Source organism: Notechis scutatus, chromosome 4, assembly GCF_049901735.1.
Source record: "Notechis scutatus isolate UNSWTSFEM ecotype Mainland chromosome 4, rNotScu1.2, whole genome shotgun sequence".
In the NCBI taxonomy this organism is placed as follows: Eukaryota; Metazoa; Chordata; class Lepidosauria; order Squamata; family Elapidae; genus Notechis; species Notechis scutatus.
In genome coordinates, this window is record NC_142012.1 from 119,369,326 (window position 1) to 119,396,434 (window position 27,109).

General features: G+C 35.2%; 1 protein-coding gene across 5 annotated transcripts in view; it reads left to right on the forward strand.

Moving 5' to 3' along the window:
* Positions 1-27,109, forward strand: part of LOC113412787 (VPS10 domain-containing receptor SorCS1) — a 432,049-nt gene that overhangs the window by 374,748 nt on the left and 30,192 nt on the right. For all 5 annotated transcript variants that reach the window (XM_087964588.1, XM_087964591.1, XM_087964587.1 and 2 more), the window contains exons 18-20: positions 3,196-3,367; positions 18,982-19,168; positions 23,671-23,804. In XM_087964588.1, the coding sequence (XP_087820714.1) occupies positions 3,196-3,367; positions 18,982-19,168; positions 23,671-23,804 (493 nt within the window). The remainder of the gene's footprint in view (positions 1-3,195; positions 3,368-18,981; positions 19,169-23,670; positions 23,805-27,109) is intronic.

The window sequence follows — 27,109 nt, forward strand, 5'->3', positions numbered from 1 at the left end:
TTATTTATTTATTTATTTATTTATTTATTTATTTATTTATTTATTTATTTATTTATTTGCCAATTGTTTACAAGATAATAAGTATAAGTGTATACATAGTTGTGAATACATGAAATGGGTACATATAAGAAAAATAAAAGAAGAATAAGAGAAACAATAGGACAGGGACGGTAGGCACGTTGGTGCGCTTATGCACGCCCCCTACAGACCTCTTAGGAAAGGGGTGAGGTCAATAGTAGACAGTCTAAGGTTAAAGTTTTTGGGGTTTGGAGAAGAAACTACAGAGTCGGGTAGAGTATTCCAGACATTGACCACTCTATTGCTGAAGTCGTATTTCCTGCAATCAAGTTTGGTGCGGTTAACTTTGAGTTTGTATCTATTGTGTGCTCTTGTGTTGTTATGGTTGAAGCTGAAGTATTCATTGACAGGTAGGACATTGCAATGTATGATTTTATATACCATGCTTAAATCAGACCGAAGACGGCGTAATTCAAGGTTTTCTAGTTCTAGAATTTCAAGTCTGGTGGCATAAGGTATTCTACAACGAGTAGAGGAGTGGAGAACTCTTCTTGTGAAATATTTCTGGACTTTCTCAATTGTGCTAATATCAGATACGTAATGTGGGTTCCAGACTGATGAACTGTATTCGAGTATTGGTCTAGCAAATGTTTTGTATGCTCTGGTTAGTAGTGTGATATTACCAGAGAAAAAGCTACGTAGGATTAGGTTAACAACTCTTAATGCCTTTTTGGCTATGTAGTTGCAGTGGGCTCTAGCACTTAGATCATTAGAGGTGAGTATTCCAAGGTCCTTTACAGAGCTTGGGTCATCAACAAGATCTTGACTATTCAGCTTGTATTTTATTTTCTGATTTTTTTGCCAATATGTAAGACAGAGCATTTATTTGTTGAGATTTGAAGTTGCCATTTGTTTGACCATTCTGATACATAGTCAAGATCTTTTTGTAGGGTAGCAGTATTGTCTGTGGTATTGAACAGCTTTACATCATCAGCGAAAAGAACGCGAATTGCTCTTAATATGATCACAGAGGTCATTTATGTAGAGTATGAAGAGAGTTGGTCCTAGAACACTGCCTTGGGGACACCACTATTGACAGGTACAGAATTTGATAGGACGCTCCCAATTTTGACCATTTGTTGTCTGTTTGCCAGGAATGCTTCTATCCAGTTATTCAGTTGTCCAGAGATACCATAGGATTTTATTTTTAGGAGTAGTTTGTCGTGTACCACTGAATCAAAGGCTTTACAGAAGTCTATGTAGATTGCGTCTATTGCTTTGCCCTGGTCGAGTTGTGTCGTCCATATGTTTTTGCAGTGTAAGAGTTGCAGATTACAGGATAGTTTTTTTCTGAAACCAAATTGTTTATTGGAGAGTAGGTTGTTTGTCTCTAAGTGGAGGATGATGGATTGGTTAATAATTGATTCCATGACTTTACAGGTGACGCAGCATAAGGAGATTGGTCTGTAATTTTCAACGAGGCTTGGGTCTCCCTTTTGAAGATGGGGATGACTGTGGCTTGTGACCATAGGTTAGGCAAGGAGCTGGTCCTGAAAGATTTTTCAAAGATTATGCTTAGAGGTTTGGCTATGGCAGTGGATAGCTTTTTAAGAAGTAGGCACATATTCCATCCGGTCCAATAGATAGAGATGGTTTTAGATTGCGTAGTGCTTTTTCAACATTGTCTTCTGTAAAATCGATATGTATTAGATCATTGTTGTTATCTGTGGTACGGCTAGGAAATACTGGGCTGGATCCATTGCTGTTTACAAATACTGAGCCGAAGAATGTGTTAAAGATGTTGGCTTTAATGGTGTCGTCGTTGCAGTCTTTACCATCAGGTCCTATCAAGGGTGGGATAGACGTTGAGTCTTTTAGTTTGTTGTTTACAAAATTGTAAAAAGCACGGGTCGAATTGGTGCTTCGAAGGTTTTCCTCTTGTTTAATGTGATAATTGATGCATTCGGTCTTTATCTGGTGGCATAAATTTTTGTATCGACTTTTGAAATTGGCAACGTGACCAGATTTGTTTTTCCGCCAGAGTGATCTCTTTTGGATTGAAGTTTCCTTATTGTTATGGGTAATCTGCTTTTTGTTTTGTTTTGGGAGTTGTTGTTGGTACATATAGTTTGATGACTCTTTTGACTTCAAGTAAAAATATGTTGTAATGGTCTTCAACAGTATTGCATCCAGTGAATAGAGATTGCCAATCAAGGGATGAGAGATCGTTGTCTATAAGATCATAGTTGCCTTTTTGAAGTTACAATTGGGGATTACATCATTGTGGTGATTTTTGTGTAGGCGTATGTTGAGACAAAAGTCAATCATATTGTGGTCACTGCTGAAAAGGGTTCTTTAGTTTGTATTCTGTAAATTAAATTCAAACTATTGCAGAAGATGAGATCGAGGCAGTTGTTTAGTCTAGTGTTGTTGGTTACTAGTTGTTCCAGTCCCAGATTTGTAATAGCATTGTAGAAGGTTGTGTATATGATTTCAGTTGTACAATCATTTAGGGTCCAGTCAATATGAGGTATTTGTTTGTGAAGATTATCAACTGCAATGCTGCTGACCCATTACCATATTATTCCTCAGTCTGTGGTTTTCTTTATATCTTGAGGGATACTTTTTGCAAATGGAAAGCTGAGTCAGGATTATTGTAAAACTATAAAAAGTATAATTATCCTGTATTGATGACAATACAGCAAACCTTTTCAAGTTTTCCAAAATGATAGGTTTACTTTGTCCCTCAACAAATAGGGAAGATTTAAGTTTTATCAATATTGTCTATGATCCTATAAATTTCCTATCACTATATTTGGCAGGTAAAAATTTATATTGATTTATAAAAGTGAAAGTTTACTCTTTATCCCCTCACATTTGAGAGTTCATATGGCCCAGCTTAGTAGTGACACATGTTACTTGCTACTTTATTGTGACAAAACAGCACTGTATACATTTTCCAGTACCATTAACTCTGATAATTGGTGTGTTACTTCTTCTTCTTAATATCAGAGCATGACATGTGGCTAAAGTTCTGTACCAAGTCAATTTATACTGTTTCATGATTCAGTGGTTTAAAAATCTGACATGTGACAGCGATGGTCTGGAAAAGGGAGCTATCATTAGAAACAAGCAGCTTGTAGCTAGTCTCTTCAGGGTTCTTTGTTCTTTTCACAGGTACAGAAAGGTCGTGTCTAATAACTGCACAGACGGTGTGCGTGAGCAGTACACAGCCAAGCCACAGCAGTGTCCTGGCAAAGCCCCGCGAGGACTTCGGGTTGTCACATCAGATGGCACACTGACATCAGAACAAGGGCATAATGTTACCTTCATGGTACAGCTGGAAGAGGTATGGTCTGTTTAACATGTTCCCCACTGGGGTTTGAAGTCAGAATCATTTAGAAGAAAATGAATGGGACTGAACAGAATTAATTAACCAGTGTGATTTAACTGATTAGTGACTTGACAAATTTGAGCTGTACATCTGGTCTGTCATCCTGTTATAAAAAGGGCTTGGTTCTTTCCTCCATGGCCTATCTTGTCGGCTATTTGTACCTCTGCCCTCACTGGCACATTAAAATAAGAATATCTGGGCTAATGTTGCAAAACAAATGGCAACAATGTCATGTACAGCATTTGTAAAGCATGGGTTTCTAGAACATCTCATTTTGCAATTAGCATGTTCACAGTCTAAAAAAGTATAGATTAAAGTGGTTTTGTAACTGACTATTTCAGATAATTATGTTTACTTTATTTTCGCTATATAAAGATTAAGGAAGAAAAAGGTAAAAAAAAATGTTTCTAAAATGTAAAAAAGATGTCTTACAAAAATATAGCCAAGGGATCTTATGTAGTGTCTATCAACTGAAGGGTAAAAAATATATAAGAAATAATCAACCAAAAATTATTTAGACACATGTGTAAATTTTAGGGTTGCTAAATATAAAGAAAAATCTGCGGTGTATGGCCCCCAGCAAAACCCATGCTCTTGAATTTTGCAGTTTGCACATGATTTTGCATTTCCATAGATTTCACCAGTTCTAATCTTTTTTAACTGGTATATCACATTGTCTCTCTTATACTTTTCGAAGGCACGAGGTGTATGCAAGATTCAAAGTTGCATTGGTAAATATATTGGAGTAAAAAAATGAACTATGCTATAGACGGAGCTATATGAATGTATAAAAGGAGGAAAAAATTACATTATGCAACTGGAAACCTTGTTTGTACAATAGATTTGCCATATGAAGAACTGTCTTTTCTTGGTTGCATCTTCCCTATCTACCAGAATATGGAGGCAGGAAATGGTATAGATCAGTGGTGCGCACACACTCACATACCAGCACCCAGAATTCAATGCGTGCCCCCCTTCCCACACCCCCTGCACATGCCCCGCCATCCCCTTACCTGCACTGTGCCTCACAGCTGATTTATCGGCTGGTTTAAGGCCTTTTTCGGCCTCCCAGAGGCTTGGAAAAAGCCTCTGCAAGGCTTTTCAAGTGAATTATAGGCCCGTTTCATCACTCCTGGTATTACAGGAAGTGACAAAATGGGCCTATAATTTGGCCTGAAAAGCCTTGCAAAGGCTTTTTCCAAGCCTCTGGGATGCCAAAAAGGCCTCAAACCAACCGAAAAAAAAATCAGCTGTGAGGTGCGTGCATGCACAGTGAGGTAAGTTTGCCTGCGGCTCACGTGCCAGCACAAATGGCTCTGCATGCCACTTGTTCACCATCACGGGTATAGATCTCCTCCTAAGAAGATACATCTAATAGGATCAAGAATCACCTTTTTCATGGTGGATCCTTAGCTCTGGAACATCATCTCCATAGATATAAGATTGACACCCATTTTGACACTCTTTTGAAAGGCCCTGAAAACCTGTATCCCACCCCAGTATACAGAGAGAGAGAGGGAGGGAGGGAGAGAGAGAGGGAGAGAGATTTTACACACACAACCAACCCCTGCCACAGTCTCTTCTACATCTAAGGCACAGAATGGCACCAGAAGGATGACAGCCCCATGATGCTCGGCATTCAAGATTTGGCCAAAGAAAATGCAGCTCTATGGGTTCAAGGCACAACAAAAGCCACATGACTCCAACATGTTTTGTTATTTATTTGTTTGTTTGTTTGTTTATTTATTTATAAAATTTGTAGGCCTCCCATCTTACCTCAAGGTAACTCTGGGCATCTTACAAGGTTTCAGGCACAAAGCAGGGAACTTGGTGTCAGTGGGTTCCAGGCACAATGAAAACAGCATGGTCTCAATAAGTTCAAGGCACAACAAAGGCAATTTAACTTTGATAGGTTCAAAGACATGACAGTGGCAAAATGGCTCCAGCAGTTTCAAGGTCTTATGACGGTAGCTTGGTGTCAATGGGTTCAAGGCAATAGATCAAGATTACTCATGGATCAACAGATTACAAACAATTGTCTCTGACAAGTCCCAGGCTCCAATGCTGAAGTAAATAGATACTGACCGTTGTACCTATTAGCAAGGCTGAGGCTGCCTCCTTGCAAGTAGCCTTGCTGACCTCCATTGCACCTCCTTCTGCTCAGCTGTGTGAAATCTTGATTGGGTGTAGATATCAACTCCTCTTCTGCTGGCCAGCTGTAGCTGCACCTTTTCTCTGACCTGAGAGGCCAACTGGTCATCCACAATAATTGAATACAACTGTGCCTCTTCTCCTTGCACAGCTGGCTGATCATCTGCTTCTTGGTGCTGGATTCCCCTGACATTCCTGGTGTAGTATCACCTACATCATCCAAATTTGTCTGAGAGCCTTCATATCTCCCTGGTGCTCCTCATAGTGCCTTCTTAGATGTCCCCAGAACTAGCACTTCCCCATTGTCCAAGCCAATGCCCAAGGGAGCCATCACAATCTAGTTTTGTCAGTAAGTCTAGGGAGCTTGATGGGGCATATTAAACAGCTTATTCGATTGACTGTTGTTGCCAGATGGCTGGGGATATATTGCTTTCTAATGTTTTTATATTGAGTTTTTAACTTTGTAAGTGGCCCAGAGTCACTGAGAATTAGTTGGGTAGTCATATAAATTTTGTTAAATAAATAAAATAAATTTGAGAAAAGGGCTTTTTTTTTTTTTTTTTTTTTTTTTTTTTTTTTTTTTTTTTTTTTTTTTTTTTTTTTTTTTTTTTTTTTTTTTTTTTTTTTTTTTTTTTTTTTTTTTTTTTTTTTTTTTTTTTTTTTTTTTTTTTTTTTTTTTTTTTTTTTTTTTTTTTTTTTTTTTTTTTTTTTTTTTTTTTTTTTTTTTTTTTTTTTTTTTTTTTTTTTTTTTTTTTTTTTGTTTTTTTTTTTTTTTCTTTCTTTTTTTTTTTTTTTTCTTTTTTTTTAATAAAATTTTTAAAATTGGAAAAAAGTGCCAAGGACTCTCCCTTCTTGTTTCTTTTTTCCTACAATGGCATCACTTGTGGATGGACTGAAACTTGTATACCAAAAAGATGATGATAGTTTTCAAGGTCACTTTGAAAAGCTGAGTTTCACTGAAGGGGATATAGAATTATATGGCTGAAATTAATTTGCATAGTAAAGATGGAATGATATGCATTTAGATTATAATCCCGAATTCATTTATCAAGAAATAAACTCTATTCAAGTCCATGGGACTTAATGTTAATTGGACACATTTTTTTAATTAATGCAAGAGATTAAAAACATTCATAAGCTAAATTTAATAAAACAAAATTATTCCACCAGAAGAACCTTCCATACCATTTCCATCAACCCTGCATCTTCAGCATAAGCAAAAAGTTAATATATATACAGAAAATATAAAGCAAATTACAGATAATTTCACTTTGGAAGAGAAGTAGAAGAAACATGTGCCTGATACAAAGACCAATTAAAACTTCATTTGAAACATCTGCAAGGATAAAGAGATAACACATAACTAAAAACTTCCAACTAGAATGTGAGGCTTGGGATTCAATTTTATAAAATTTGAGTTGCATCTCATTGTTTTAATACTTTGATTTACATATAAATCCTGCACTTTGTAGAAAAAGAATCATGCTTGCAGCCCCTTGAATGAGATTGAAATTGACTGTTTGAGGATATTATTCTCATTAGAATGATTAAAATTAGCAATACCATCTCTTAAGAGCCAAAATGCAGAGGATGTAATCAAGGTATAATGATGTTTGATAAGCCCGTCAGGTTGTTATATCAAAAGAACCAGGAAAACTGGAAGATGAATATAATTAAGTAACATGATCATCAGGCAAACATAAAAAAAGGAATCTTCACCAGGACTTTGCTAACAAATTTGTCAAACAAAAGCAATAACTATGGCAAACCAGCAGAAACATATCTTACTTTCATGCCTTCATGGAATAATAATTTCCCATGAATGAAAGAGGAGTAAAAAAATAAGAGCTCTTTCAAACTGAACTATATGTTGACATAGGTTTTGAGAGAAAACCATACTAAATTTCAAACTATGCTAAGCTTCCAGTGTTAAATAGCTATTTTGCTGTTTTAAAATAGGAACCATAATAATGGCAGTGTAAATGCCATTGTAAGTGGAGGAAATGCAAACTGAACAAGAGTAGAACATGACATTGGAAAAGTTCTTGAGGAGATGCACTAACATAGTGGTCGCCAACCAGTGGGCTGCGGTCCAGTGGTGGTCCGCAAGAAAATTTTGGTGGTCCGCAGAGAAATGCCACCCCAAAGCCCCCCCCCCCAAGCAATTAATCCAGGCTGCAGACGAACACAAGGCTGGGCTGTCCACATGACCCAGGAACACAAGGCTTGCATTGCTTGCATTAAGAACAACATGAGGTAGTGAGGGGAAGGGGGAAAGGGGGGAGGGGGGAACTTGCCTGGCCACCGGGTTGCTTCTTTCTGCTTTTTTTGTCTTCTGCTTTTGGCTGCATGCAAGGAAAGCAGCAAAAGTCTTTCTATCCCCCAAACTCTGCCAGAAATGAGTTTTGGGACCTTGCAAGACATCCTGCTCCAAGAGGCTGCAAAGACTCATTTCTGGTGGAGTTTGGGTGAGAGAAAGAAAGGCTTCTGCTGTTTTCCTTGCATGCAGCCTGAGAACAGAACTCAAAGCAGGCTAGAAATGTGGCTGCCTTGGAGGGGGGTGGGAGTGTGTGAGGGAGAGAGAGAAAGAGAAAGAGAAAGAGAAAGAAAATCACCAGCCTTCAGGTTAGATCGATCTCCCTCCCCACCTCTAAGAACGGAGCTTAAAGCAGGCTAGGAAAGGGGCTGCGTTGGAGGGGTGGGGTGTGTGAGAGATCTCTGTGTGTGAGCGATCCAACACTGCTGGCGAATTCACCGGGGGGGGGGAATTTGCATGTGTCTGTGTCTTTTCTTTCCAGCCTCAAGGTGGGTGGGTGGGGTGGAAGGAAGACACAGAGAGAGAGAGAGAGGAGGGAGTGATCCATCGTTGCTTGTGAATAAATGTTAGATAGTACTGTGAATTCAAATGTTTGTCCTGTAATGACTGGAATGAAAATTGAGTGGAAATGGGTATTTCTTGCTTGCTGACAAACTTTCATAAGTGTGAAAGTATAGGGAAAAAAAATACTAGTTACACATTACTTTTAACAAAGACAAAACACCAGGACTTTGGATCCTCCCAAACCCAAAGGATGAGAGAAGCCCTTCCTTTGCCTTCGCTCTGTCCCAGAATTCCCATTTAAGTTTATGTTTAATATAAAAAATAAAATTGTTATATTAAATATATTATCTTTTTTTAAAAAATTCATATTAGTGGGCCTTGGGATTTAAAAGTATGAGTTTGGTGGTCCCTGAGGTCCAAAAGGTTGGTGACCTCTGCACTAACACATGTTTCAGAATATACAGGACTCTGTTTTACTGAATATATGGGCTACCTAATTGTAGATACATCACAATTTCAACGTTTACAGAGTATTTTTTTAAAACAAGTTTTATTCAGTTTTCACATTTTAACATCTCTTTTTAGTGAACAGCATGATTACAGGTTTCGCATATACATACAAATATGACCATAGTTACATATTCAATTTTTGTATTCAATTTCTTATCTTAACAATGCTTTTATACATTTTCTATTTTATTACATTATTCCAAATGCTTATCTCATTATTTAATTCACTTATGTTAGCTTCATAATTATTATACTTTAGTACTTTTAACTGTCACATTTGTATATTTCATCTAAATTCTGATTAAAAACACTCCTTCTATAAATTGGTTTCCCCCCTAAAATATCAGTTTAAGTGCACCACCTCTAAGTTACATATTCATTAATTATCTCCCCTTTTAAATCCCATTAAATGTTTAATATTTTATTACCTAAAACATTAAAATTAATGTTACTTAATTTTAAAACTACATAGCATATATAAATCTGATTCTGCATGGTTTTTCCCCTTTTTAATATCATAAGATTTATTTACAATTTCAAAAAAAATGACATATTAACCTACTCATTTAATCCTAAATCCTAATGTTAATTCCATTTCAGCTCTTCTCCTATATTGTTTCATTTATTTCAATATATTTAATACATGTATTTCATTAATTATTCCATTCATATTTAGACAAAAAAGCCTGCATTCCAGTCCTAGAAATATTTCAATATATTTAATAAACATATTCCATTATTTGTTACAATTATCTCTATACATAAAGGAAAAGAGCATTAAATTCCATTATCAAGAAATAACAGTTCTGTTTTCCATCTTATCAATCTATATGTCCCGATTTCATAACTATAAATTTATTTATGTTATCCCCAGCACCTTGCAGAATCCGCTCTCTCAATATTAATCAACCATTATCTCTATGTTTAATTAAACAATTTTTCCCATTTTTTAAAAAAAATCCCCATGTTTCTTTGTTCCCAAATCCTGTTTCTTATTTCTTCTTGTATTTTCCCCTTTATTCTTTCACTCCAATTTTTATCCCCCTCTCTATTTATAGCTTCCTTCTAACCTTCGAATTTCTGTTGATTCTTTTTCCCTTTTTTAATTTTCCAGATATTCCCCTCTTTATTTAACTTCTTAAATCTCCTATATTTGTTTCCAACTCTTTTCCTCTTTTTTTTCCAGAGTTCTTTGTTCTCAATGATAATTAAAGATGGTCCCTTATATGATTTGCTCCACCTCCTCTTCTGTCTTTTGTCTTGTTGTTCATATTCTGCAATTGTATTCCATAAATTTTAAAGCAAAGCCCAACGATTCACCTCGCTCTTGTAATATTTCTTTCTTGCTTCTAAGTTCCATTTTCAATTCCAGAAGAGATATTGCCATTTTACAACTTTCTAGTTAGCAATTTAATGCAAATAGTGTCTTTGAAGTTAATTTACAACAGTCAGCTTTTATTTTCTTCCTCTCAAGTTTTAGTCCTAAACTAATCCAATGCTAAATCCATGCCAGAATCAAAAATTAATCCAAGGGCAGAATCTTCCTGTTTCTTTCTTTGTTTCAATGTTTCAGTTATTCAAAGTTCTTGTTTTATTGTATCAATTTTCCTTACAGTCTTTAAGAAAGAGAGACTTTTAAAAGAAGAACAAATTAGATTTAAATTAGATGGCACTCTTTGTTATAACAGATCTTCACCCCCTCTTTTCTTTTTTCTTTTCAATTATTCAGAGCTTTTTAAACCACAGTCTTCCAAACAAAAAGATCAAATCCAGTTGGTATTAAATTTTCTCTTTAACGATCTATAGTTTAGCTTTATCAGTGCCTATATAGAATCAGAATATACTTAGATGATTCCTTCTTCCAGCTTCTACCTTTCTCAATTCAAAGACCTGCTACTGTCAAAAGCAATTCACACCTTTTTTTCTCTTTCTCTTCGCTGCTTTAAATCCTTTCTTAAAAATTCTTTGAAATGTAAATCCTGGGGGTACCTTCCATTTAATTATATTGTCCCATTCCTCCGCTTCTTTCTCTCTCCTGCTCAATCTTATTCCAGTTTAATCTTCCCCTTCAGGGTGGCCATTTTAGACCACCGCTTCAGGTGTCTTCAGGAGGGAGCAATTGCCAAGCCGGGGAGGGGATTTGCAACTCCCCTCTACCCGGCTGATGGTCTCTCCTTCCTCTGCCACCCCTAAGAGGCGGCTTCTGCCCCAAATCTGATCGATCAGGGCTTTCCTAGGCCAAAGCACATACCAAAGCCGCTCACAGTCGCAGTCAGCGGTCCGTCTTCAGGGAAGTTCAAAACCAGAAACCCAAGGTTTACAGAGTATTTTAAACAATGCAACACTATGGTTAAATCACTAATTTCATATGTTGGTGTATTACTTGGGGATCCTATATAATGCAAGTTTTGTAGCACAAATAATACAGAAGTTGAAAACCCTGCAGTATTATTTTCTGTCTTTTAATCATCACTAACATAGTAATCCACTTTATCCAATATCACTGCTTTTTTAAAAAAAAAAATGCTATGGACATTTTCCTGAACCTCTGAAAACTGAAATAATTGGTTTTAATTGCTTCCTTTTATTCCTCAGAAACAGTATTTTGATTCTCTTAAAATGATTGAAAGTAAACAAGATTTCTTTGCAGTCCCTTAAATAATCATAAAATGATGGTGTTTCAGAGATCCTATAGCTCTGTTGAATGCAACCTATGACTGTGTTGACTTTTTTGGCAGCTGCAGCACACTACTGACTCATATTTGAGTGATTGTCAACTAGATTTCAAAGATCGTTCTTGCAGTTACTACACTTGACCCATGTATTGCCTATTCTGTACCTTTGGATTTAGTTTTTCCTGCCTAATTATAGAACTTCACTTTTCTCACTATTGAATTTCATTTTGTTAGATAGGGCTCAATGTTTAAATCTATCAAGTTCCTTCTTTATCTCAAACCTATCTTCTGGAGTATTGGCTTTTCTTCCAGCTTGATATCATCTGCAAATTTGATGAGTTTCACTGATGTAGCTATTAAATAATTATTGGGCCTAAGACAGAGCCTTCAAGTAGCCCATTGACTACTTCCCTTCATACACATGCAGTTCCATTAAATACTACATGTTGGTCTGCCAGTTACAAGTCCATTTGGTAGTGATGCTGTCTAACCATGTTTTTCTATCTTATCAAACTATTGTTATCTAGTATCTTGTTATTATCAAGTTTATCAAATGCCTTGTTGAAGTCCAAGTAAATTATATTTACAGAATTTCACTGGTCCACTAATTTTGTCACTTTGTCAAAGCATGCAATAAGATTTGTCTGGCATGATCTGTTTTTGATGAACCCAAATTGGCTTTTAGTTATGATTTTGTTTGCCTCCAGGTGTTTGCAGATTTGTTGCTTCATTATATTTTCCAGAATCTTCCCAGGTATAGATGTCAGGCTGATAGGTCTTTAGTTTCCTGGGTTCATTTTCTTTTTTCTTTTTGAAGATAGGAACTACAACACCCCTTTTCTAGTCTTCGGGTAGTTTTCCACTACTTTGATACATTACTCCAGGTTCTTTGAAAGATATGGTGCAGTGGTTCTGAGATCATGTCTGTCAGTTCCTTCAGAACCTTTGGGTGTAATCCATTTGGTCACAGTGATTTGAACTCATCTAAAGTACATAGGTGTTCTCTTACTATTTTCTTGCTCATTTTGACTTGCATTCCTAATCTGCAATTTACAGTATTTTTTGAAAGGTTGGACTATTTTTTCCTTTTCCGTAAAGGCAGATTCTTTAAAAAAAGTTAAGCAGTTTTCCTTTCCCTCTGCTGCTCATCACCTTCTTACTATTTTCTCCCATTAATGGACAATAACACCTGAGAAAGATCTAAAATCAGACTGAATGCACTTTCTATCTAGCAGAATAAAAACAAAATGCATTTGTCAGGGCTCCAACAAAACCACCCCCATTCAAATCATAAGTTTGTAGCTTTATCTCTCAGAGTAAAAAAAGTTTCATTAGGAATGGCCATGTTGACGTTAGCTGGGTGCAGCCAACATTAAAATACATCATTCACTTCCCCCTTGACCCTGGTCTTACCCCCATCCCCTGGATGTATATTCTCCAATGGGACACATTCATAGCCAAGACTCATCGATCATGCTCTCCAGTAATATTCTTGTGCGCCGACAGCTTTGGGCTGCCAAGGCGATTATCTAAGACATTTGAAGAATGCACTACTTTTCCCCCCTCCCTTTCTGCTGGCAACTAAAAAGACCAAAGGAGTAATTTTTTTTTAGTTGACAGCATTAAAATATAAATGATTGGGAATTTATCACAGTTACTTTGTCATTGCTTAACCTATAGTACCTGAAGCAAATAATCAAGGCTTACCACAGTGATTTACTGGACAATATATACTGGATGGAGTCTCCTCCAAAAGAATAATGGGAGACACACCCTTGCTGACAAAGAACTTCACTCATATTTCAGAAAGGAGGGGGAAATGCGTACATATATATTCATAAGTAACAATATAATGAATACAGTAATAGAAGAGCAGGAAGTAACCCATTATCTACAGAGAACAATGGATTTAGAAGAAACATTTGCATCTTGAGATTCCGGGGTTGCTATGGAAATGTTCTGGTAACACAGATCGCTGTGAGCTTCAGTGGCCTATTCCTTATGTCTCATTTTGTTTAATAGACATTCATCTGAAGACTGATTCTCCCCACAATCCACACAAAGATTCTGCATTCGATTGAGAGCTGCTGTACACCCATGTTCTTATAGCATAATTTAGGCTGATCACTGAGGTGATTTACATCCACTTTTGTAGTACAAAATAAAATTGCAAGTTTTCTTTTTTCTTTGTAGTCTATGGACACTAAGAGCCCTGTGGGACATGGTTTGGTTTTCACAGAAACTTTTGGTTTGGTTTTCACAGAAACTTTTGTGCCACTCAATCTCCCACTGGTTGAACTCAAAGCTGTTCATGAATTTTAAAGCCGGATGCGTCATGTGCTGATCACACCCACGCCCAGTTTAGGAAAGGAGGAAAAAGTCCTGATACATCATGTGATGCCACCTTAATAACATGAGTTTGACACCCCTGATTTAGACTGTGGAAGTCAGAGACCCTAATATACCACCTTCCCTCCCCCCTGTGACCTATTAGATTCCTCTTAATTTTCTCTCTTTGCATAAACAGCTTATACTGAATTCATGCCTAAATCCCTGAATGCAGTTTCTTAAGAAATCACCTGGCTGCTAAATTTTCATGTCAGCCTAGCTCCATTGTTTTCAATAGGAATTTACATTCAGAAGGAATGATAACAAATGCAGGGGTTTTGTATTTCATGAGTTGTCATAACAGATTCTGGGGTAATGAATGTCATTCTTGTTATTTCTTTTGTGCACTATTTTTGACTTTGCAGAAAAACTGATTAGATCAACTGCTCCTTGCCTGATCTTAATGTTCTTAGGCCAGCAGGAAGGAACTCAATTGCTTAGCTGGCTTCAGAATGCTTTTCATTAGGCAAGGCAAAGTGTGTATGTGGAAATGTCTTTTATTTTATGTATTATTGAAATGGCCTTAACTTGACCAAAATAATATAGACTTGAGAAAACCAGTCTGCATATATGGTTTATTTGATCAAGGGTCAAATAAATGTTGCATAAAGAACTGTCTGATACACTGAAAAACAAAAAGGATAAGTATAAAAAATGGAAAGAGGGACATATATCTAAAGCAGAATACCAGTATATAGTCATAATCTGCAAAGATGAAGTCAGGAAAGCTAAGGGTCAGTACTAAGACTCGCAACAACTGTCAACAATAATTTTTTAAAAGTTTCTTTAAACATATAAAAAACAAGAAAAATGTCAAGGAAACAATTGGGCCACTAATGGGAGAACATGGCAAGGAAATGATAGGCAGCAGGGAGAAAGCAGAGAAAGCAGAATTATTAAATAATGATTTGTATCTGTCTTTATGCAAAAGGAGTCCTAATAGATAACTACTTAAATATGAGCCAATAGTGTGCTGCAGCCACACAAAAAAGCTAATGTAATCCTAGGCTGCAGCAATAGAGGCAGAGAATCAAGATCATGTGAAGCATAACACCTGGAATATTGCATCCAGTTTTGGTCGCCAAATATAAAAAAGTTTTGAGACTTTACAAAGAGTGCAGAGAAAAGCAACAAAGATAATTAGGGGGCTGGAGGCTAAAAACATATGAGAATGGTTGCAGGAATTGGATATGTCTAATCCAGTGAAAAGAAGGACTATGAATGACATGATAGCAGTGTTTCAATATTTGAGGGGGTGCCACAAAGAAGAGGGATCACTCTGTTTTCCAAAGCACCGCAAAGCAGGACTAAAAGCAATTGATGGAAACTAATCAAGGAGAGAAAAAACCTAGAACTAAGGAGAAATTTCCTGATAGTGAGAACAATTAACCAGTGGAACAGCTTGCCTTCAGAAGTTGTTGGTTTTCCACCACTGCAGCTTTTTAAGAAGAGATTGGACAGCCATTTGTCCAGAATGCTCTGCAGCGTGTCTTCTGCTTGTACAGGGTGTTGGTCTAGAAGACCTCCGAGGTCCCTTCCAACTCGATTCTGTTAAAGCCATCCTTTACAAAAGGGAACATTAAAAGGCAAAGATGTCGTAAAATGTACCTCTGTTGTAAAGTTATTACTTGACTACTTGGTTTGATTACTAACTTCAGTAGCATTCAGTATAAAATCTATTCCAACCACATATTTAAGCATTCTGGCTAGATTTATTAAGCAAGGGCTATGTATCTGTATCTGTATAAATTTATTCATTGATAGGAACCAAATCAAGCCAATTGGCAGAAGTTAAAAGGTTAAAGTAAATTGAGAAATTCACTTGAATCTTTACAGTTTACTTATTGCTGTGAGATTTAGCTTGGTGATAAAAAAAATTAAGTAGAAAGCTATCTTTTCTATATTTCTTCCTTTCTAACATCTGCTATAATACATGTGTATAATCATCATCAAAGAAAGTATGTTCTTCAGACCACAGGAAAGTATGTATGGAAACAATATAGGTTAAAACTTGTTGTATAGAACAGGCACTCTATCTCTGCTCCCTCGTCTCTTTTCCCTGAGTTATTTCATTTGTGGCAGAAAAATAACTGACTAGTCGCATATTTTACTTTTGCTTCTTGTCCTGATGCTTCAGATATTTAAATGTCAGTGTTTTGATGTGCCCTTTTCAGAAATCTGCTGGAGCCTGAATTGTAGTTAATGGGCAGAAAGCATTTTCAGTTCAAATAATTTAAGCAATTATTGTGAAGAAAGGAACTTTCAGAGCCAGTTCAATTCTTCCCATAAAAGAAAATTTGTGAGTAGCAGATGTGGGTCTACTCCAATTAGACAGGAAGATGTCATTGTCCCCCAGCAGGAAATCTTGGGAAGAAACCAAAGGATGTTGTGTGCTGAGCTTAGGAATGACTTTTTCCCCTACATGTAGCAATATATACTACTAAATTTGACCTATCAGTTTTTAGTAATAAGAGATACATATATTTGGAGACATTTTGCATCATCTTTAATAAAGTCTCCACAATTTATTTCAATGTTTTTGAAAGTTCTATCAACAGCTATTGATAATTCATCAAATTTTAAAGATTTTTTTATACAATGGAAGATAAAAATACTCCCATTGCTTTTCAAATTAAGTTTGCATATAAAGAAACCAACAAAAGCAATTTTGTACATTTTTATACTATTTCAATGCCAAAATTATTTGCTTGTTTTAGTCTTTGTACCAGATTTAAATATGTCACTTTTGAGCAACAAAATGACCTTTTTGAGGACATGCAAAATTATTTACTTCTCTGTTGATAATGCCAGAGAAAGTGTTTTCTTTAGAGAGAGCGGTTTCATTAGTTCTTTCTGCAAAAGAAGTTTGCATAAAATAGCAATACAGTTCTTTGCATATTTAACGAAGAATAAAACTGAGAATTGCTTCCAGTTAAACACACAGAACTGTGCTATTTGTAAAGGAGGAATAGAATGATCAATTCAAATGTTTATAAGGATATTACAGCAGGATAATGTCTCTAACTCTCTCATATAACACATGTGCATGTATGCTCATATGCCCACTGCCTTATATGAAATTTCTCAGTAAGAGATTGACTTTTTAAATTTATTTTTATTTATTTAAATGCATTGGCTCCACAACTCTAGTCGATCCTGGATGTATTTGTGTGTGTGTGTGTGTGTGTGTGTTTGTAAATATAACAAACGAAAGATATCTTGTTCCTTTTTTGATCACCTAATTTATCTCACTTTCATTTTCCAGGCTCTATTCCTTCCTGTTATTTGTTTATTTGTTTATTTGTTTATTTGATTATTTGATTTGTCAATTGCTGACAAGATAATAGGTATAAGTATATACATAGTTATGAATACATGAAATGGGTACATATAATAAAAATAAAAGAAGCTATAGGACAGGGACTGTAGGCACGTTGGTGCGCTTATGCACGCCCCCTACAGACCTCTTAAGAAAGGGGTGAGGTCAATAGTAGACAGTCTAAGGTTAAAGTTTTTGGGGTTTGGGGAAGAAACCACAGAGTCAGGTAGAGTATTCCAGACATTGACCACTCTGTTGCTGAAGTCATATTTCCTGCAATCAAGTTTGGTGCGGTTAGCCTTGAGTTTGTATCAATTGTGTGCTCTTGTGTTGTTATGGTTGAAGCTGAAGTATTCATTGACAGGCAGGACATTGCAATGTATGATTTTATATACCATACTTAGATCAGACCGAAGACGGTGCAATTCAAGGTTTTCTAGGTCTAGAATTTCAAGTCTGGTGGCATAAGGTATTCTACAATGAGTAGAGGAGTGGAGAACTCTTCTTGTGAAATATTTCTGGACTTTCTCAACTGTGCTAATATCAGATACGTAATGTGGGTTCCAGACTGATGAGCTGTATTTGAGTATTGGTCTAGCAAATGTTTTGTATGCTCTAGTTAGTAGTATGATATTACCAGAGAAAAAGCTACGAAGGATTAGGTTAACAACTCTTAAAGCCTTTTTGGCTATGTAGTTACAGTGGGCTCTAGCACTTAGATCATCAGAGATGAGTATTCCAAGGTCCTTTACAGAGCTTGGATCATCAACAAGATCTTGACTATTCAGCTTGTATTTTATTTTCTGATTTTTTTTGCCATTATGTAAGACAGAGCATTTATTTGTTGAGATTTGAAATTGCCATTTGTTTGACCATTCTGATACATAGTCAAGATCTTTTTGAAGGGTAGCAGTATTGTCTGATGGTATTGAACAGCTTTACATCATACAAGTCAGTGCTTCATTATGTTCAGCTAAAACATAACTGAAATAACAGGAAGGAATAGAGCCTGGAAAATGAAAGTGAGATAAATAAGGTGATCAAAAAAGGAACAAGATATCTATCTTTCATTTGTTATATTTACAAACACACACACATACACACACACACACACACACACACACACACACAAATACATACAGGATCCACTAGAGTTGTGGAGCTTGTTAAGTACAGTTTGACTTAATTAAACTTCCTTCAGGTTTAAGAATTACAATAATTGTTAATCTTCTTGTTTATATATTTCTAGCTATATTTATGGTGGTCTTTTCACTGAGGCCTATTTGTTTAGAATCTCACTGTTCCAAGAGGTAGCAAAGATTTATTCATGCTGGCTGTGTTTAATTTATCTTTTATTCCATTTTATTTTAATTATTTTATCTTATCTTTGTCTGGTCAGCTACCAGCGACAAAATGAGCTTCTTTAAATGAAATTTAAGAAGAAAGTCCCTACACTGAAATAATAAGAATGCTTTCTATTCACTGTACTGTGTTCTCTGCCTTTAAAAATTTTAGTCTTTCTTTAGTTTTAGGGATTTTACTGGATCCTGGAAACAAAGATTTCTACTTCCAAACTGAAAATATTTGTAACTAAAGCAGCCTATCCATCCAGGACAATTAATACACAAGAGAGCAAGCATTCAATTGTCTCTAATTTTGTAGCATTTTCATTAATATGAGGTTTCCTTCCTGCTCTCCTATTTAGGGTGACATTCAAAGATCAATAATCCATGTGGATTTTGGAGATGGTAGTGCTGTGTCATATGCCAATCTCAGCTCAACAGAAGATGGAATCAGGCACATCTATCAGAATGTTGGCATCTTCCGTGTAACTGCACAGATCAAAAACAGCCTGGGGACTGACACTGCAGTTCTGTATTTGCATGTAAATTGTATGTAATTACTATTGGTATAACAATACTTTAAAGATAAAATTATGTCAATTCAGATGTTCTGCCTTTGATAAAAAATGTTGATGGTACAGGTGTTAGGTTTTATTACATGCAAACATATTTTAGAGATGAACCAAGAATTAGAAAAGTGGGTGGAAAGGGAAAAGAATGAGAAAATAAACAGGAATTGCTTTAGGCTATGATTTATGATGGTGTGATTTAGTGATTCGTGTAACATCTAAAGTATGGTTTTTCATAAATTTGTATCATGGTTGAAGCCTTGTGTCATAATCCAGGGCCAATGGAAAATAATAGGAAGTCTAATGCCCCAAGTTCAAAAAGATCTTACTTTTAAACATAGGCTTGTTTTTGTTTTTGTTTACTTTGTTTCAGTTTATCATGTTTAATTCTTTTTCATAACTTCACATATTATTTTTTTATTTCTATTAAAATTCAGGTTTTTGAAACCCGGAACAGATCTAGACCCATCTGGTTACTTGAAAGGGTCTGCTAGCAACCTGGAATACTAAGACATTTGTCCAAGCCCATATATTCTAGCCAGATATTTTACCATGAAACCTGATGAATCTACCACTTTTAAGGACATGTTTTTAAGGACAACCTTAGGATTGTTGCTTCCCTAGGAATGTTGCTTGCTCCTGGGATTGGATATAAAATGTGTGGCTCCCGCACCCTTTAATGGGACTGAATATCTTGTTTTACTTTTGAGATATGAACTTTCGCTTCCAATATTGCTTGAAAAGAAAGAGAAAATTAAATTTATGGGTATTGATGGATTTTTAAAATATGCAATTGTATATAATTTACAAAATAGTTTGATTAAATAGAACAAAACGAGATGCCATGTTTTAAGCTTAAACATAAAAGATCAAATAGCAAGTTCTTCAGCTAGTTTTTGAGATTGATTGATTGATTATATTTATTTATTTATTTATTTGATTTGTCAATTGCTTACATGATAATAGGTATAAGTATAAACATAGTTATGAATACATGAAATGGATACATATAAGAAAAATAAAGAAACAATAGGACAGAGACGGTAGGCACGTTGGTGCGCTTATGCACGCCCCCTACAGACCTCTTAGGAAAGGGGTGAGGTCAATAGTAGACAGTCTAAGGTTAAATATGCCATCAAGTTGTTTTCAAGCTCCTTTGTCGTTGCCCCCCCACTCTTTTAATATTTTAATTATATATTTTTAGTATTACTATGATTATTTTTATTGCTTTTTTCATTTTTTTAATGTTTCTGGTTTTAATGCTTATAAGTTGCCTCCAGACAAGAAGGCTGGCACATAAATCAAATCAATACAAAATAAGTAAATACAATTAATGTTTAAACAATTCTAATCAGTATTTAAATAGCTTATCCTTCATTTCCATTTTATGTATGCTAGTTGAAAACTCCAAAATTAATCATAAGTAGAGAGAGGGTAATATCCTAAATAACCTAACCCACAGCCAATCAATATACTGCTGTTTGCTAATAAAGGTTTTGCCATCCAGTCGCACTTTATATGCAAGTTAACAAGGCTACTTGATGGAAAACCTCTTTGTTTATGCAGGCCATGACCTGAACCAGAAATGGCATTGTTTCTGTCATTCCCATCTGGTAACAGAATTGCAGCCATGTAATTGCTCTGTGTGTTTCAACACCATATAATTTACTACATTACTTGTCAGATCTTAAATTGCATAGGATGTGATATTCTCTTCAATAGTTCAAGGATTAAATCATGGACAGTGTGTGTAGGGGTAGAACTTCTTAGCTGGTAGTGGTTTTATTCTGGTAGGGATTTTATTATTTAGGAAAGTAAAAGAGTTTATTCTGTATTTTACATAGAGAACTAATTCTATATTTGCATGAGAGCATGTAGAATCATACAGTGAAACCAAACTAAAACTAAATTTAAAATTACAGTCTAATAAATAATTGATGATCTAACATCAAGGATCTCATGTAATTTCAGATAAGGACTGAAATTTCATATGAGGATATAGAACCCTGTGAGATTTCAATATTCTTGCCTTGTATCTTAGGAGATCTTATTTAACAACACAGAATTGTTTTTTCAGTTTGATTTGATTTGGGCCATTTAAATGATTTCATAAATTTGCCATAGGATGAAGATCTAAAAGGCTGATCAGCACAGTAGATAGATTTGTCTTGATTTCCCATTCTCCTTTGAGCCAAAGTCATTCTGCCATATCCATGCCTTTAAAAAGTACTAGAACCTGGATTTCCCCACTAGGTTTCCTCACTAGACTACAACCTTTTCTATTGAACATTTTAGCTAAATAAATAAATAAAGCAGATTTTCCACTTTGTATATTCTCAAAGTTTTGCTTCCCAGCTGGTACCATAGGCAAAGTGTCTCTTTTTTGTTGTTTGTTTAATGTTACATATTTCTTTCCAATACTTATGAGTTTTTTTTTTTACATAACCACTGCATGTAATAGAAAGTTGCTTCTTTATCTGACATTTATTTACTCCTTTTTGTTATATACTTTATCTATTTAGTTATTGATGGATCTTTTACCATAAATTAAGGATTTTATACCAATTTTTCTCATAAGTATTATTGATAATTTTGTTTTGTTTATTATTTTCTACATAACTCCTCTCACGATTATATCCTTATTGTGCTTTTTAAGATTTCTTTATCTACTTTATATAATTTTTACTTGTTTTTTTCTCCATGTCATATTTTAATGACAGATTAAATGCATAATCTAACTTTTCAACACTTACATCTCACTGACTCCTCATGTGTGTTGTTTGTTTTTAAGGACAGAAAGAAAATTCCAGGGATAGAGAATACAAACCCATCATACTACCAATCTTTGTTTTAAAGTTATTAGAACAGTGAAACATGCTTTTAGAAAGCAACTAATAAAAGGTTAATGATGTATGAAATATAATAACAATTTCAAAAGAATTATTGTGGTTTGCAATACCATACTACTGTGGGAATCTCTAATGAATGGGCATACTTTACAGGGATACTTCAACTAATCACACCAATGTTTTCTCTAGTGAGAGCTGAAGTATTTTCATATCACCTCATATTTAATTTTTTTAGAAAAATATACATAGCCACGGTCCTAACACTTTTCAATGGAATATTTAGAACAATGGTTTTTAAATGTAATATTCAATTACTTTTTCCCAGTCTTGAATAATATAATTACCCCCACCCATTGCCCCCCAAAGCCCCCACACTCTGTTGTTTTACACAAAGCGTATTTGTGACAGCAACTTGTAAACTGTATATTTGCCTCACAAATATACAATTCTAAATAGCTCCACTACCACTAGTATCTGCACAATCTCTTCATAACATCCAGCATATAGGCTTCATGGAACTAATGAATCCTCGTGAATGCAAACCTTTTTAACTCAAAGAACACAATGAATTTTCCAACTCTTGTTAGATACTTAAACATTGCTAACTATTCATGTAAATAGTAGTACAACACCATCTGCTGTTCCAAAATTGCATTTTTAAATCTGTCTTTTTATCTTGTAATAGTTAATCAGAACTACCTGCTTCAGTGAATTTTCCGTAAACCAAATCAAAAACAGCAAATCTTTCAATGAAGAATATATACATTATTCTTCAGATGAGGTTTTTGAAACAGCTCTTGTATGTACAGTCTATATTGCTTTTCATAAGTTATCATAGCAGAGAAATATGGATGTTACATGTGTCATGTCCTCATACATGAGATTTTACATGACTTCCCATCCACCTTGGGCAAAAGGAGGAGAAATTTCTCTATTTTTATATATAAAGAACCTGTATGATGCTTTTATGCACATTGACAGCTAAGAAACAGAACACTTTCATTCAATTTGTGACATATCATTCCTATACATGTATACACATTATTCTATGGGATTCCAACCCTTCTCTGGAAATTGATTTCAAACTTTGGGAGTTTGCATACAAATTATACATTGTTTTATTTGAATTTAAAGATGATGCATTAATAAATGTCATGAAACATATTAAGTCATACTATTTCTATCAATAGTATATACATAATCCAGCAATATTTCTCTGAAATAGTACTTGGGAGCAAGGATTTGCATGTCTTTGAAACAATTTTTGATTATTCTAATTCCTTCTATAGTGGGAGCATGTAACATCTATATTTCAAATAGAAAATATTTTCCTTTTTTTCTGAAATGATATAGGTATTCTTCTGGGAATCATAATCTAGGATTTTTGTAGAATTTAGACAATGTCCATCTTCTCCTTTTACCTCCCCTTCCTTTCCCTTCCCTTCTACCTCTGGGTGAATGCACAACTGGTAGTGAGACTGGTTTAATCATATGCAGGTTACAACAATGCTGAAATTAGTTTGCAAATGAAGTAGTCTACAGTCCTACTGAAACTGCAGAACATAAAATTTAAAATCTGACAATGATTTTATGAACATGTTTTTTTTCTTATTTCTTCCTTTCTAATATCTAGGTCCTTTAGAGCATGTCCATTTGTCACTTCCATTTGTAACAACAAAGAACAAAGAAGTTAATGCCACAGCAATATTGTGGCCCAGTCAAGTTGGAACCTTAACATATATTTGGTGGTTTGGAAACAACACTGAGGTCTGTATTTCATGCAGTAAAGTCAATGGCTAATTAATGTTATGGCCACATTATGAATGGGGAAGAATTAACTAAAGAAACAGATTACAGGGCCCTGAAAATCACAGATAAAAATTCTCAGCACTTTTATGACACAAATCAGCTTTTTTAATTAACTTGCTTAATACAAAATATTTTGGTTTTTTCTCATTATACAAAATGTAGCTTAAAAATAATATAATTGTTCAGTTTCAAGTTCTTTTATACATATGTCTGTTATTGTAGGGTTTGAAAGTATACCATTTTCTATTATTTTTATACTCAGGATTGTATTTATCACCCAGAAAGGGGTGTACTTTTGATTGAATGTACATAGTTACTATCTTTACTTTAAAAAAAAAAAAAAACCCTCCCACCCTGGACACCATTGTTTATACTGTTTCATTAATGCAGGTATGTCAAACTCAAGGCCCAGGGGCCGGATCAGGCCCTCAGGGTGCTTAGATCTGGCCTGCAGGGCCTCAGACAGCTCTCCTGAGTTCCATTTTCACTGACAGAGGTTACAGGAAGTTGTCACAGCTGAAAACGGAGCTTGGGAGCCTCTTTTAACTGGCAGAACACTTGGGCCACCACAGGTGCTCCTGACATGAGTGACATTGAGATGGCCACACCCACTTTACCCCCTGCCCCCCCACCCCCGAGTTCAAACACAAACACAAATCAAGTTTGACATCCCTGCATTAATGGAATATTTGTAGATTCCTCTACATTAAATCACTACATGATTTACTACATTAAATCACTATTTATGATCCATAGCAATTTCCCCAATGTGTAGAGTTCAAATTCCAGAACTCTACAGCCAACATGACCTCAGAGTTGAACAGATATACCTGGAAGTATCAAGGCTGGGAAACACTGCATTAAAGTAATAACATTTGCATTATTAATCACTCAACTAAATGATACATAGACAATGGACAATAATTAATTTGCTACCTATCACTGATTTTTTTTCCTAACGAATTTGGGTTGTGAGCTGTTGTACTGCTACATTTAAAAATAATTAGAGAATGGACTTTAACCACTACTGAAGTTATATTAAGGGTTGAGATCACATGAAGTTAAACATTTATTGTTTACTGAATGGTAGAAACAACAACAACAATGTGAAATACAAACAACAATGATGGACTTGCATTTCATGAAGGTAGCAGGGCCCTGTTACATAATTAAACCAGGCAGTATTGTTTTCTGCTTAGTCCCATTTTCATTCAACAAAGTTTGTTTGAAAACTGTCCTAAAATAGATTCTTGATGAAGACAACTCAATGATATACAAACCTCTGGATACTTAAAAATTATTCAACTTTATGTAAGCATAATAAGTTTATTTGACATAATATTCAGGGTAAAATTCTGAATTCAGGGCATTCTGTTTTTTTATAAAAACATTTATTTATTCTTTTACCATTAAAAATATTCAAAACAGAAAAGAAAAGAAAGTAAAACAGACTAATAAACATCCAAAACTAACAAAAAGAAAAAAATATTAAATACATCTGACATTAAATGTAAGAAAGAATCCAGAATTCAGGATATTTTCAATCACTGAGTGCACCAAATTGTAAGGAAGGATTTATATTTCATATAATTTTGAAAGACTTGAAAGAGAAAGAGAGACAAGGAAACTTTAAGTTGTCCTGCCTGCCTGAGCTCATCTGCTTTTTAGATTAGCAAGAATATCAGTTTTAAAACATGTTACATGTTTTAAATCATTACGCAGTTGGCATTTTTATACACTGTCCAGAAACTTCAGATAGGTAGCCTAAATCAATCAAATAAATGAAAGGAAATATAGGATTGTTCTTTTGAGAATATAGAGTTTACTGGGGGGGGACACAGGCTTTTAAAAACAATATTTTACCACTATTTCTATCAATACTTGAACTACAGATAGTCCGTGACTTATCACTGCAATTCAGAGTAGAATTTCAGTCGTAAGCCATGAGAGTGATGTCATGACACCCATGTACTGTTTTTATTGTGGTTGTTAAGTGAATCCTGCAGTCCTAAGTCCAAATACATTTTCTTGGATGTGCACTTTTCTTGGGAATCATGAAATACTACTGAAAATTGGCATATATATATATATATTTTCTGAGGTTCTCGCGGGTATCTGTATGTGGATCTTTGATTATTCGGGTTTTCTCCCGCGTAAGATTGAAAGTATCTAGGCAACGTTTCGATGAAGTCTCATTCATCATCTTCAGGCTTGTGTCTTCTGCTCTGTGCTCCTTCTTACTCTGAGAAGCACAGAGCAGAAGACACAAGCCTGAAGATGATGCACTAAAGGCCTCCAATAAAGTAACACAATGTTGCCAGCCAATCAAGATACAAAAAACCAGACAGAAGATATTAGAAGCAGAACACAGCAAACTCCAAGACCAATAAACACAGACCAAGACTCTCAACCAATCAGGATGAAGAAAAAACCATTCTGGCACAGCAATAGGCTGCCCCAAATTTAAATCTGAAACCACTGTAAAAGTCTAACTCACAGACGAACACTATACAAAAGCCTGATGATGGCAGATGAGATTCTGCTGAAACGTTGCTACAACTTTAAAAGCACCACTACTATGACGTGGGAAAATACCCGAACAAAGCTGAATGCCATACATGTAAGTACCCGCGAAAACCTAAGAGAATATATATATATGTTTTCTGAGGTTCTCGCGGGTATTTGTATGTGGATCTTTGGTTATTCGGGTTTTCTCCCGCGTAAGATTGGAAGTATCTAGGCAACGTTTCGATATATATCACAAATTTCAGTCACATGACCACATGTTGACGCTGCAATGAGGTGTAAATGTGAGTGGATTTGTCAAGCACCTGAAATGCAGTCATGTGACCATGGGGGTGGGTAGCATGACATTTTATAATAGTTGGAAGTGCTTTGCCTCTTGTAAAATATCTTTTCTGAATGGTTATTAAATGATTAGTCATAACTTGAAAACTACATGAATAAGAGGTGACTATTTTCTTCCACAAGACTTACATGGAACAATACTGTACTTTTTCTATAATGTTCTATCATTATTCTAGAAAATAACATGATTGCCTTCAATGGTAATTTATTCACACACTAGATGACATTGGAAGATAATAGATATAATAGATACAAATTGTTACTTATTTATTTACCAATATGACACAACACTATTCTTAGTACCAAGAATTCTCTGTGAAGGTAACAATTAAATATATGACACCACTTCACTGCTTTAACACATTTAAACATCTAGATGTTTTTAGCCCAAACTG